Source organism: Spermophilus citellus (genome assembly GCF_964194105.1).
Source record: "Spermophilus citellus genome assembly, chromosome: 1".
NCBI lineage: Eukaryota > Metazoa > Chordata > Mammalia > Rodentia > Sciuridae > Spermophilus > Spermophilus citellus.
Window position 1 is genome coordinate 15,454,649 of NC_138182.1, and position 14,977 is coordinate 15,469,625.

The window sequence follows — 14,977 nt, forward strand, 5'->3', positions numbered from 1 at the left end:
ATGCTCTACCACCAAACTATGTCCCCAACCCCAGCTTATTTTTAGTCTCTATTAAGTCTAGTTTTTAAACATTTTTATTTTTTAAACTTTGAAATTCTTCAAGCCATACTTGACTTAATAGGGATCAGGATTTCTCCCAAGTTTCCCTCTGCTGCGATTGACACAGGGCCTTGGCCCCTCAGTGTGAGTGCATCACCTGGGTGAATTGGCAGGCCCCATCATTTTAGGAGAAAGATTCTTTTTTAAAAAAAATTATTTATTCTCTCTCTCTCTTTTTTTTTTTTTTTTTTTTTTGAGAGAGAGAGAGAGAGAGAGAGAATTTATTTATTTAGTTTTTGGCGGACACAACATCTTTGTTTGTATGTGGTGCTGAGGATCGAACCCGGGCCGCACGCATGCCAGGCGAGCGCACTACCACTTGAGCCACATCCCCAGCCCGGAGAAAGATTCTTTACATTATAAATTCTCCTTTGTTCAGCAAGCAGCCGTGGACCAGGGTTCAATTATATCAGGACATGGCAGGTAGCCCCACTTGTAAAGGGATTTACCTTCAAGGAAGCTTCGTCCTGAGTTTAGTTGGAGCCACAGAAGTAGTTATTTGGGATGACCGGACCCATGTTTCAGGGAGTAACTTTTAACAGGACTGTTGCTCTTTTGAGCGGTTTCTTGTCTCTGTGGAGGAGAAAAGGGGGAAGTTGGGTTGGGCCAGAGAGACAACAGATTCTAGAACATTCCAGACCCAGAGCTTCAGAGGCAGGCCAGTATTATGGAAAGTGGTTGGGTTTGTGAGGTAAAATAGTGGATGCCTGTGGCTTTTCTGTTGAGCTGTGTGTTTGGGCCTATTTGTTGTGAAGCCAACTTGACTTGGAGGAAAGTCTGAATTCAAACTCTGTAATATGGCTCCATGCAGCAGAATGTAGCTATGGAGGCAAAGTGTTTGGGCTTCCTTTGTTGAGAGCCATAGCCGAGTTGGGATGGCACCTGGCATTTTGCCAGAAGGAATGGTTGAGAGGTGACACCAGAGAGCCCTTAAGATGATGATAATTAAGTTAAGCTGTGTATAATTGTACAACTGGATGATGTTACAACTGGATTGAAACAGGCTGTGTATTCAGTTGTATATAGACCCCTGCTGTCCGACAATAGGGCGGCTCCTGCTGCCTCGGGTGCCCGCTACTTTTGAGTTCTCACAGAGCCCCGGTGCGAGTGGAGTGCCTGTGGAGTTGGGGCAATAAAGTAGTTTCTATTTGAACCTAAAAGTGCCTCGTGGCGGCTCGGTTATTTTGTGCCCAGCCAGACTGCAGCATTCCTTCATCACTCTCAGGGCAGAATCTGTTCCAGGATATTCTGTGGTACTGGATCCATAGAGTCAAATTCTCCAGTATTTTCTATCATATAGATAGTCTGGTTAGTACCAGCTTTCCCTCAGCAGACAAAGAACCACTTGGCCAAGCTGCCTGGGCCACCCCAGCTGCCAGGAATGGCCCCTTCTCCTGGGGACCTCACACAGATGCTTTACTGGAGAGTCTGGTAGAAAGGGAGGGGGTGGAGGCAGGGGTGAGCTTGCACTCTCCCCTTGCAGCATCTGGGGATGACTTGGGCACATTATACCCTTACCACTCCATTCACACTGAAGAGCCTGGGCATCTGAGGCTCTGAGAAACAGATGGAGGTATTCTGCATTTCTTTTTTTTTTTTTTTTAATTTTTTTTTTATTTTTATTTTTTTTTTAATTTATCGGCGGACACAACATCTTTGTTGGTATGTGGTGCTGAGGATCGAACCCGGGCCGCACGCATGCCAGGCTAGCGCGCTACCGCTGAGCCACATCTCCAGCCCCTGCATTTCTTCTTGAATTCAGGAGTAACATTTTTAACAACCTCAGTATAATATACCTAGTATTAGCCAGGTGTGGTGGCCCATGGCAGCAACCCCAGTAGCTTGGGAGGCTGAAGCAGGAGGATCACAAGCTCAAAGCCAGTTTCAGCAATTTAGCGTGGCCCTAAACAATTTAGTGAGACCCTAATCAACTTAGCAAGACCATGTCTCAAAATAAACAAACAAACAAACAACAAAACCAAAAAACAAATGGGGTGTGGATGTGGCTTAGTAGTTAAGTGTCCTTGGATGGAACACCTGGTACCAAAACCAAAACCTAACAGGTGTTAGGCATACAGTTCTGTAGTATTAAGGACATTCATATTGTCGGTGACCATCACTGCCATCCTCCTCCAGAACTTTTTCATCTGCTCAAACTGGAACTCTGTCCCAATTAAACACTAATTCCTCAATCCCCTTCCCTGGCCCCAGCCCCCACTCTTCCACTTTCTGTCTATACCAATTTGACTACTCTATGGAGTAGTGGAATTGTACAGTGTTTGCCCATTTGGTGCAGACTTATTTCACTTCGTATGATGTCCTCAAGTTTTAACCGTGTATCATGGGTCAGATTTTCCCTCCTTTTTATGGTTGACAAATATTCCACTGTAGGTGGATAACGCATTTTTTTGTATCCACTTCAGAAATAATACTTTTGCATTTCCTTTTCTCTCTCTCTCTCTCTCTCTCTTTTTTTAGTACTGAAGATTGAAGTGGGGGCGGGGGCGGGGGGGGGGTTAACCACTGAGCTACATCCCCAGCCCTTTTTTACATTTTTACTTAGAGACAGGGTCTTGCTGAGTTGCTTAGGACCTTGCTTAAATTGCTGAGGCTGACTTTAAACTTGCAATCCTCTGGCCTCAGCATCCCAAGTCACTGGAATTACAGGTGTGCGCCACTGTGCCCAGCTCCTTCTTTCTTTTTAAAAATAATTTTAGTCTCAGATGGACACAATACCTTTATTTATTTATTTTTATTTTTTTTTGTGATGCTGAGGATTGAACCCATTGTCTCACACATGCTAGGCAAGCACTCACCACAAAGCCACAACCCCGGGCCCCTTGTGCATTTCTTTTCTTCAAATCTCGACATATACCCAGATGGGTTTCATGTATAGGAAAAAGGTCTGCAGTTATTTATATTCCTGCTGGACTGATATTCTCTCTTTCTCTTTTAAGACAATAAATTCAACCAATAGGAGCAAGATTCGTTCCCCCTCATCTCCTGAAGATTCGCTTACATTTCCTATGCAAATTGAGTTGTAGGAAAACAAGCACCTTCTCATGTGAAGTGTGAACAAAGAATCTAATTCTGACCAAAATTTATTCTGCAATAGGTATATAGGTGATCTGTGTCATTTTTGGTCCTTTAAAGGTGAGTTGTAGGACTGGGGTTGTGGCTCAGCGGTAGAGCATTCGCCTAGCACGTGTGCGACCCTGTGTTCAATCCTCAGCACCACATAAAAATAAATAAATAAAATTAAGGTATTGCATCCAACTACAACTAAAAAATAAATACCTAAAAAAAAAAAAAAAAGGTCAGTTGTACTTTAAAATTGCACTTCATGTAGACTGGAAGCTTCTTGTGTGGTATTGGTTACTGGAGCACCCTGGGCCTTGCACATGCTAGGTAGGCACACACTCTGCCAATGAACTATGCCCCAGCCCAGCCTGGGCAATTGAAAAAAATTAATGTGTCTGATTCCTGGGCAGGTTGATTTTTCTGTCCTTCTGATTTCTTTTTTAAATATTTTAAGTTGAAGGTGGACACGATACTTTTATTTTATTTATTTATTTTTATGTGGTGCTGAGGATCGAACCCAGGGCCACACACATGTTGGTGAGCGCTCTACTGCTGAGCCACAACCCCAGCCCTGTCCTTCTGATTTCACTGTCTAGGTTGTAGGTGGTGAAGGACCACAGGACTCCTGCCAGTGGTTTGACCAACTTGGCTCTGTTGACCCCTTTTCCGCCTGCACTGAGGCAACCATTGGCTGCTGCAATCTATCTTTATTTGTGTCTAGTGGTGCTCGATTACATCCCGCACATCAGAACAGCTGACTCTCTGACTGTATTCCTTGACTTTCTGGGGGTGAAGCTAGCATAATATTGGAAGAGGAAGAGATTGCCAGCTCAAAGTGAAGTGGCCCAAGGTTCACTGGCTTGGGCAAATCTTGTTTTTTTCCATTGTAGGTTTCACTTTTCTCTAAACTTCTTTAGATATAAAGGATAATGATATAATATCATTATTAATAATACCACTCAGAGTAGTATTATGAGATCTTAGTGAAGTGGTAAAAAGGTATAGTTGCCCATTCAATGCAGGATAGCTATTGTTCTTGAATGAGAAAAAAATAAAGTTTTGTCCAATGATCACCTTATGTGACATAACATTTTATTTGAAGCATAATTCTAGACTGATTCTAATTCCCTGGAAAGCTGGATTTTACGTGTGAAAATTGGAACTGCATTTGCTATGTTGCTAAGAAAGTCAACATTCAGTGACTTTTTTTTAGTAACAACTTTTTTCTTTGTAGATTTCTGAAATTCACAAACCTCTGTTAATATACGTAATATAATTCAGTGCTTTATTATTTCTTTACTTATTTTTGTGTTGGGGGTTGAATGTAGGGGCACTTTACCACTAAGCTAAATCCCTAGTCCTTTTTATTTTGAGACAGTATCTCACTAAATTGCCCAGGCTGGCCTTGAACTTGAGATCCTCTTGCCTCAGCCTCCTAGGTCACTTAGATTACAGGTATGTGCCTTCAGTAGTTCTTCTTTTCCTCCTTCTCCTCCTCATCTTCCTCTCACTCCCTCTCCTCCTCCTCCTCCCCCCTCCCTTCTTCCTTTTCACACTGGGGATTGAACCAAGGGGCACTCAACCACTGAGCCACATGCCCAGTCCTTTTCCTTTTTTGAGACAGGGTCTCGCTGAGTTGCTTAGGGCTTCACTAGTTGCTGAGGCTGGCTTTGAACTTGCCATCCTCCTGCCTCAGCCTCAGAGTCTCCAGGATTACAGGTGTTTGCACCACATCTCCCAGCTGTCTCCACATCTTCATGTACCATTCTCTCCTCAACACATTTTAATAGGGGTTCTGTCTCCTTCTCTTTAAAACACAGCTTTGGTTAACTCAACAAAGGTCCTCACCATTTGAATCCAGTGGCTGCTGTTCTGTTCCTCTCCCAGAACCCCTCAGAAGCCGAGGCTCCAGTTTCTCTTCTTTAAACACTCTCTGCACTTCTGTTACTGTGTCATCCTACTTCAGTCTCTTTTTTGATGGACTCTCCACCTGGAGATGTTGGAGGGGATCAGGGCTCCATCTCAGGACTCCTCTCTTCTTTTAATCTACACTATCTCCCTAAAGTATCATATCCATGCTCATTTTCTCCCCCAGTTAACCAAAGGGGGCTCTTAATAAATATTGCCAAACTGTTTTCAGAAACGTCTACTTTAATTTACACTTTATGGTTAGTATATTACAGAGCCTACTATGTTACCGCTGTTGACCGGTGACGAGTCCTTGCTTCCCCAATGTTGAAGAATAACAACAGAAAAGCACGCCGAGGCAAGGTCAGAGTAGAAATTAGAAGTTTATTAAAGGACAGCAAAAAAGACTTCTCCCAGAGGAAGAAAGGGACCCAAGAGGTGGAATCCTTTGAAGGGCGAATGTGTTCCCCTTTTTATAGTTTTTGGTGATGGAATGTAGGTGGGAAGGGTTGGGGCACAGGTGGGCCAAAGAAGTAATCTGGGCATTTCCGAGTCAAGTTTGCTGTTCATTAACATTTCTTTGGGATGGGCTATCTCCAAATCTGTTGGGGGCTGTTTCCTGGGCTTCATTAACATTTCTTTGGGATAGGCTGTCTTCGAGTCTGTTGGGGCTCTTTCCTGCGTTTCCGGAATTCTTTCTCAGCATGACTTCCACTTTAGATTTCACTGGATATTAGACCCGATTTACCTAACTACACTGACTACCTAATTTTAAATCTGGCTTCACTACCATACTTTGCCTTCATTAGCATTGGATATTCTTTTTATTTTTCTTTTTTTAAAATGAATGTTCTTTTCTTTTTTATTTTTTTTTAAAGAGAGAGTGAGAGAGAATTTTAGTATTTATTTTTAGTTCTCGGTGGACACAACATCTTTGTTGGTATGTGGTGCTGAGGATCGAACCCGGGCCGCACGCATGCCAGGGAGCGCGCTACCACTTGAGCCATATCCCCAGCCCCTGGATATTCTTTTTCTAAAAAAAGTTATTTATTTGTTGATTTGTTCAATTATACTTGTATATTTGAATTTATTTTATTATTTGTATTATTATGCTGTAATTTCCTTTTTGCTGTTCTTTTATATGTTGTAAGCCTACTGGAAGGAGAGACTTCATTTATTTTTTTTAGGTATATCCTTTTCTTTTTCTTTTTTTTTTTTTAAAGAAAGAGAGAGACAGAGAGAGAGAATTTTTTAAATATTTTTTTTAATTAATTAATTTATTTTTTAGAAAGAATGAGAGAGAGAGAGAGAATTTTTTTTTTTTAAAGAGAGAGGAGAGAGAGAGAGAGAGGGAGAATTTTTAATATTTATTTTTTAGTTCTCGGCGGACACAACATCTTTGTTGGTATGTGGTGCTGAGGATCGAACCCGGGCCGCACGCATGCCAGGCGAGCGCGCTACCGCTTGAGCCACATCCCCAGCCCAGGTATATCCTTTTCTAAGGATATTTTCATGAACTTTAAGCAGTTTCTAGACAACTCATTCCCATGATGGGCTCATCTCTCAGAAGAACGAAAGCAAAGTATTCCAATATTATTGTCATATTTTAAGGATAACCGAATAAAATTTATTGAACTAAACTAGATATTGTGAGCAGTTTCGCTTAATTTGTTACACCGGTGGCTCTGTACAGTAGTGTTGAAGCCAGATTTAAAGTTAGGTAGTCAGTGTAGTTAGATAAATCGGGTCTAATACCGAGTGAAATCTAAAATGGAGGCCATGCTGAGAATGACTCAGGGAAAACAGGACAACTCATGGAATGTTAATGAAGTCCTGAAAAGGCCCTAGGCCAAAGTCCACCTCAAAGAAATGTTAATGGAGCCCAGGAAACAGCCCCCAACAGATTTGGAGATAGCCCATCCCAGAGAAGTGATAAGCCCATCCCAAAAGTCCTTCCTGCCCGTTTGGCCCACCTGTGTCATAACCCTTCCAACCTACATTCCATCACCAAAACTATAAAAAGGGGAAACAACCGCACTTCCATGGATTCCACCTCTTGGGTCCTCTTCTTCCTCCGGAAGAAGTCTTTTCTGCTGTCCTTTAATAAACTTCTAATTTCTACTCTGACCTTGCCTCGGCGTGCTTCTCTGGTGTTATTCTTCAACATTGGGGAAGCAAGGACTCGTCACCGGTCAATAGCAGTAACAGTGTCATAACACAGATACGACTCTGGTCAAATGGGAAGCGTGACCCAAGCAATTTGTTACTAATAACACGGTTCTGAAATCTGAGGATATTTGTATAATATCATTGCCGAAAGCTCAGTCCTCATCCCCAATGCCAATCCAATAATGAGGATGAGGTTTTGAAAAAAAGGAAAAAAATAAAAAGTTTATTGCTTTGCTAGCAAAGGAGAAATACAAGGGGCTCCTATCCCATAGTCTGTGATTCTGTCCATCAGCAGGAACAGGGGGCTTTCAAACAGGGATTCAAAAGCTACATTCCACATGTTCTCTGTAGAAGCTGTAATTCACTTGTTAGTTTGGGAGATGGCCATTTCTGAGATCTTCTGTGCTTTACCACTGAGCCACAACCCCAGCCCCTTGACTTTCAATATTTGTTGAACAAATAAATACTCAATTAGTAACTACTAAGTGCTGGGCTCTGTGGTCCTTATAGCTATGATATAATTCTGTGACTCCTCTTCCAGAAATGTCTTGGGTTGATGTCCTCAACTCTGGGTCCCTCCTACTTGGCTCCAGTCCAGTTCCTTATGGCTCTGTCACTTTACCCCTTCTTCACACCTACATTCTTTCTCCTAAATCTATCTTTCACACTAATGTTAGTTTTCAGAAACAGAGACCTTTCATTGAAAGCACAGTTCCATCTCCCTTGTGTGGCTCACAAAGCCTTTGCTAATCCAACCCATGAGCCATGCTTTTAGGATCAACTCCAGTACCTTGCTTTTAAGCATCATATTCTAAATAGACAAGCTAGGGTCCTTATTTAGAGTCTTGTTTGTGTCTTTCCTTTGATATGGAACTATTTCCCTGTCCTTCTTGAACTTTGACTACCTGGTGGTGTTGTGACTCTTGTAGCTCTATGTTAGATGAAATTTCACATCCCACAACCTGGACTGCTCATCCCCCTTTTAGGTGGAATGCTTCCTTATTAGTGTTTTTAGCATTTCCTGCATCATCATCATCATCATCATCATCATCATCATATCATTATCATCATCATGTGCAGTGCAGGGCTCAAACACAGGGCCCATGCATGCTAGGAAAGTGTTCTACTGAGCTACACTCACAGTCCGGCATTCACTTATTGTATACATCTCTATTAAGCTCATTGTGCACACATAATCTCTCCATTTCCTTCTCAACCTTGGCTGCTATTTGATACCACTTAAAAGCCTTAATTAAAAAAAAAAATACCCAGGGGCTGGGATGTAGCTTAGAGGCAAAGCGTATGCCTTGTATTCACAAAGCCCTGGGTTCAACCCCCAGTTCTAAAAAAAGAAAAAAAGACACAGACATCCCCCCCCCCCAAACAAACCCCCATAAACAACAACAACAAAACAAACCAAGGCCCACACCTCACTGCAAACCAAATGAATCAGAATTTATATACTGGGTGCAACACACAGTTAGAAATGATGTTTAGTAACCTGTGTATTTCAGATGACATATAATAGGTATAATATAAATATCTACAATTTACTGAACCTTGAAAACATTGTAACAATTTTAGGGATATAATTCATATGCCATACAAGATGCTTATTTCTTTTTTTGCAGAGCCAGAACGGAAGCTAGGGCCTGGTGTAGACTAGGCAAGCATTCTCTCAGAGCTCCACCCTTGAGCCCTTCACTTATTCTTAGTTTTTGCAGGACATTCACAGGGTTGTAGAATAACACAACCTAAAATTAGTCATCATAACCCAATATTATAACCTGATTTTAGAACATTTCCATTGTCACCAAGAGAAACCCTGCACTCCCTCGCAATTTTTCTCTATTCACCCCAATTCCTCCACTGGGCAAACAGGAATCTACTTTCTGTGTCTGTAGATTTGTCTATTCTGGACATTTCATATAGATGGGATCATATAGCATGTGGTAGTTTGTGACTGGTTTGGAGTCCCATATGCTAAAGGCTTGGTTGCCAGTCAGTGTGTGATAGTGGCAGAATCTATAAGAGGTGGGGCTTAGTTAAAGGAAGTCAGGTCATTGGGCACACTCTTGAAGGGGAAGAGGAGAACCTGGCCCTTCCTCTGTTTTCTGACCACTAAGAGTAGGACAGTCTTCCCCCACCACTCTCTCCACTGCTGTGCTATACTGGGCCACCACAGGCCCAAGGCAACCAGACCAAGCGAGCATGGTGTGCGACCTCTGTAACTAGCAGAGAAAACCACTCTTCCTATTCAGTTGACTTTCTCAGGTGTTTTGTCAAAGATGGAAAAATGACTAACACACACTTAGCATATTTCCAATGTGCATCCACATATCATTCCATTGATATGTGATGTTTTATTTATTCCTTCATCAGCTGATTCACACTTATTATTTCTGTTTCCTTTATGACTTTAATGACTAATGCTGTTATGACATTTGTGCCCATGTGGATGTGTTTTCATTTCTTTTCTGTGTATCCAGGAGTGCACATGATAAAAATTCTGCACCTTTAAAAAAATTGTTCTAATTAATTATACATGGCAGCAGAATGCATTTTGACACATCACACTTAAACAGAGTATAACTTCTCATTTGTCTGGTTGTACACGATGTAGAGTTACACAGGTCATGTAATCCTATTTGTATGTAAGGTAATAATGTCCAGTTCATTCTATCCCCGTATCCCCACCCCTCCCATCAGTCTAGTACAAAATACCTCTATTCTCTCCCCCTTATTGTGAATTAGCATCTACATATCAGAGAAAACATTCAGCCTTTGGGTCTTTGGGATTGGCTTATTTTGCTTAGCATAATATTCTCCACTTCCATCCATTTACTGGCAAACGCTATAATTCCATTCTTTTTTAAGGCTAATATTCCAGTGTGTGTGTGTGTGTGTGTGTGTGTATTTCTTTATCCATTTTTCTGTTGAAGTGCACCTAGTTTGGTTCCATAACAGCTATTGTAAAGTAAGCTGCTATAAACATTGATATGGCTGCATCACTGCAGCATGCTAATTTTAAGTTCTTTGGGTATAAACCTAGGAGTGGGATGACTGGGTCAAATGATGGTTCTATTCCAAGTTTTCTTAGGAATCTCCATACTGCTTTCCATAGTGGTTCCACCAATTTTCAGTCCCACCAGCAATGTATGAGTATACCTTTTTCACCACAACCTCGCCAACATTTATTGTTGCTTGTATTCTTTTTTTTTTTTTTTTAAAGAGAGAGTGAGAGAGAGAATTTTAACATTTATTTTTTAGTTCTCAGTGGACACAACATCTTTGTTTTGTATGTGGTGCTGGGGATCGAACCCGGGCCGCACGCATGCCAGTCGAGCGCGCTACCACTTGAGCCACATCCCCAGCCCCTGTTGCTTGTATTCTTGATGATTGCCATTCTGACTGGGTAGAGCTGGAATCTCAGTATAGGTTTTGATTTGCATTTCTCTAATGCTAGAGATGTTCAACATTTTTTTGTATACTTGTTGATCATTGCATTTCTTCCTCTGTGAAGAATCTGTTTAGTTTCTTCGCCCATTTGTTGATTGGGTTATTTGTTTTTCTGCTGTTAAGTTTTTTGGATAACTAACTTTTTGAAGAACTGGCAGGTTTTGCCCAGTGGCTGTGCCATTTTCCGTCACAATCAATGATGTGTGGGTGCTCCAATTTCCTCTTCTCCAACACTTATTACTGTATTTTGGGTTACATTATTGAATTATTTAAGGTCTTTAAGCAAGTGCAGATGGAAGTCTTTTTTAAGACATCTCCCATCATTGCCTGGCCCAGCTCTCAAGTACCCCAAAGGCATATAGTGCTAAAGATTAAACCTAGGGCCTTGGACATGCTAAGCAAGTGCTCTACTGAGTTACATCCCAAGCCCCAATATTTGTAGAAAAAGTGGAAAAGTCTCCTTTCATTTGTATATTGTCCTCAGAAGGCATTCTGAAGTGATGAAGTTCACAATAACCCTGTAGAGAGGAGTGGGAATCTGATTCCCATTACAGACCTGAGGAAAATAAGGTGAGAAAGGTCAGGTGACAATGAAATGTGTAGAGTTCTATGTCTAGTCCTCTCGCTACAATCAGACACTAGTCCTCAGTATTGCTTCTAAATACCACATTAGTTAATGTTCAGAAAAGAATGTCAAGAAGCTTCAAAAGAGCTTGGTATATTAAAAAACAAAACAAAACAAAAACAGAAACCAGTAACAGAACAACTCAGCAGAAGCTGAGGAACCTAAGTGCTTTGGCAGTTTGGAAATTGCTAATTATGGTTCTGGCACCATTGTGGGGGATAGAGAGCGCACTTCTAACTTTAGCAAACAAATTCTTCACCTTTCAAGTAGAACTGGTAGCTGGGCATTTCCTGGGCTAGGAAGTTAGGGAGTTTTAAAGAGCACTGTATATCAGGTGAGGGAGACCTATTTTGGTTTATAGACCACATTAATGGAGAACCAGCTAATCTAGAAAGGAAGGTAATTGATCATAATTTTCTTACCATATTCAAATTAAAACTGTCTTTTTGTGTTATGCATCTCAAACATATCAAGAAAATAGTCTAATAAACCCCTATGGGTCAGCGAATAAACAAAAAAACTATTAACATTTTGTCATTCTTATGCACTTACCTTTTATTTATTATTAAAGTGGTATGGGCAATTGAACCCAGGGGCATTCTACCACTGACCTACATCCCCAGAGCCCACTTAATTTTTGAGACAGGGTCTCACTAAATTGCTGAGGCTGGTTTTGAACTTGCAATCCTCCTGCCTCAGCCTTCTGAGTTGCTGGGATTACAGGTGTTCCACCATGTCTGGGTATCCCTAACCCTTTTTAAAAAAATTTTATTTTTGAGACAGGGTCTTCCTAACTAGCGCCCAGGCTGGTCTAAGACTTGAGATCCTCCTACCTCAGTCTCCCAAATCCCTGGGATTACCTGTACCACCAGGACTGGCTTTTATTTTTTAGAGATGGGGTGTAGCTATGTTTTCCAGGTTGGCCTTGGACTCTGAGCTCAAGGAATCTTCCTGCCTCAGGCTCCAGAATAGCTGAGAGCCCATGCCCCTGGCTGCATTGATTTTTAAATAAATGTTTGTATACAGTAATATTTTCTTTCTTTCTTCTTCCTCTTTTTTAGTACTAGAGATTGAAACCCAGGGGCATTTTACCCCTGAGCTCCAAAGCCAGCCCTTTTTATTTTAAGACAGAGTCTTACTAAATTGCTGAGGCTGGCTTTAAATTAGCAATACTCCTACTGCAGCCTCCCAAGTTGCTCATCGGATACAGTGAAGCTTTCTTTAAATTAATAATCAGATCATTTTAGTGCATGCATATGAGAAATGATCAGAGTAGGATAAAACTATCTTGTTACTAGCACCATGAACTTGTAACCTTTGATCTTTCTTCATTTAGGTTTGCAGGGATGAGAAGCTGCTGAGTTGGCAACACACGTGATTGAGGACTTAAGAGTGGAAGGTCCAAAAGCTAGGAAAAAGATTTTGTTCATTCATTTCTACATTCATTCATTCAGTCAGAACACCCTGGCACTTTTCAAACACACTATCTCCCAACGAGCCAGACCATGATTACACTCAGACTTGCGCACGAATCAGGTTTCATCATTACTGACCTAAGACCTTGGACCAGCTGCCTTTGAATGTTTCTTCTGAAAAATAAAGATAACCTTATTGAACAAGGCACGGTCAAAAGTGAGGTAAGACACCGAGAAATGTATGTAATCTGTATCCTTTGTCATTTTTGCCACCGTTATTCTGCTAGGCTTTCAGGGCGCCAATAAAAAGATCATACAGCAGGAGTGTCTCTCCGAATATCTCCTTCCTCCAACCTAGGCGGGCAGCGAAAAGCTCAGAGGTTCCAAAGCTCAGGGTGCCAAAAGCCCTCCCAGTGACAGCATTCATTTATCTTCCCAAACCATTTAAATTCTAATCTCACGTTACCCGCCTGTCTTTCGGTCTCGCTGCTCTACAAAGATAATCTACACTAAACCCTGCTGCGGTCCAAGGTCAAATGCTTGGCCCGCAGGTTGGAGAACCTCCCAAGGCGCCCGGTTTGGTCCAGAGGAGGGCAACGCGCCAGGGGGCGGGCTGCCGAAGCCGCCCAGCAGCTTTCTCCAGGTCTTCGGAAACCCTCAGCCGAGGGGGCGGTTCTGAGCAGGAGGGGCGGGCGGATTCAGCACCGCCCTCGCCACCTTCAGGGTCGGTTCCTTGGCGCTGATCTCGAACTTCTGTAAAGTCTGCTGCCGGGTCCTGGTTCCAGCACGTGGGTGCCTCCGCGCCGGGTGCTGTGCTGCGTGGCCCGCGTGGCCCCTCTGTACAGGCGCCTCCGCGGCCCTCACCCGGCACCTGTGCACGGCCCTCGGCTCCCTGAGCGGACGGCCTCAGGGCCCTTGGGTGCTCTCGCGCTGGGCTCGCCGCTTCTGGGCTCTCGGCAGCGGCTGCGGCGGCGGCGGCGGCGCGTAGCGGGCTCCCCGAGGCGGCCCGGGAGGCGGGGACGGGGCGTGCCGCCGGCGTCCGGTTCCCGGAAGCGGCTGATTGTCTGGCTCCCGCCGAGCGGACCGGCGCGACTGCCCGAGCTGCAGCATCCCAGGAGCAGGAGCTCGCGAGCCACCGCCGCCCGATCCGCGCGCCCCAGCCCGGAGGCAAGATGCTGCCCGTGCACCCGGAGGTGAAGCCCAACCCGCTGCAGGACGCCAACCTCTGCTCGCGCGTGTTCTTTTGGTGAGTATCTCCCTCCGCCGCCGCCCGGCTCGCGCCCGATGCCGCGTCGCCGTTCCCGGGAGCGGGCGCGTTCCTGTGCGCGGCCGGTGCGCGGCGTGTGCGCCGGGGAGGGGGACTCGGGGAGATGGTGGAGGGGGACGCGGGGACCTGGTGGCGGGCGCAGGTGGAGGTCCCTACAGCGGACGATGCCCAGCGGGAGGTGCGGAGGCGGGGAACGAGTCTGCCCGGAGGCGGAATCTTGCCCAGTGGAAGCATCCCTGGGACCCCCGGGCCCCCCCACGCCCACCTACCGCCGGGGATTCGCCGCTCTTCCGCATTAAAATGCACATTTTTTTTTCCAGTTTAAATAAGCAGCTGTAAGAGCTGCCCTTTTCGCAGCCTGATTAACGTCCCGGAACCACTAGTGCCATCTCCCAATGGTGTCCCCTACCCCTCTGATTCTCCCTACTGCACGACTCATTCCTGCTGCACCTGCTCCGCCTGTGTGTGCCCGAGTGTCTGTGACTGAGTGTCTGAATCCCTGGTCTCTATGACCCTGGCTTTCTGTCGGTGTGTTGTGTCGTGGTACCTAGTTATGACAGGTTTCATGTAAAATAAGGCTATTACTATTTTAAATGGATGAATGGGGACATTATACTTGAACAGAAACTGCCTCCACGTTTTGCTTTTGGCGGGGACACTCATAGCCACTCTGGAGTATGTCTTTGACCAGACCCTTTCCCTTTTTGGTGGAATCGTCATTTCTGTCTTTGAGGACTACTCTGGGTGTGGGCTGTCTAGTCTTGGGAGAGGTGATCTATGGGCTTGATGCAAACTCTTAAAACCCTGGTGGTCCAGGGCTGGGAGGTCCCCAACCTTACCCGGCTTGCTGGAGGAAATAGGTGATAAAGATCTTAGATAAAGGGGCCTATTAACTAAAGATTTGCATCTAGCAGCCTGGTTACTACTGTGGACCAGAGCCTTTGGGATTTAATC

General features: G+C 44.0%; 1 protein-coding gene across 2 annotated transcripts in view; it reads left to right on the top strand.

The window, feature by feature from the left end:
* Positions 1-13,658: 13,658 nt before the first annotated feature.
* ABCC4 (ATP binding cassette subfamily C member 4 (PEL blood group)) overlaps positions 13,659-14,977 on the top strand; it is a 226,338-nt gene continuing 225,019 nt past the window's right edge. Inside the window, exon 1 of one of the 2 annotated variants that reach the window (XM_081281510.1) lies at positions 13,659-14,002. In XM_081281510.1, the coding sequence (XP_081137636.1) occupies positions 13,929-14,002 (74 nt within the window). In that variant the 5' untranslated portion in view covers positions 13,659-13,928. The remainder of the gene's footprint in view (positions 14,003-14,977) is intronic. The other variant, XM_081281509.1, reaches the window with a different exon arrangement.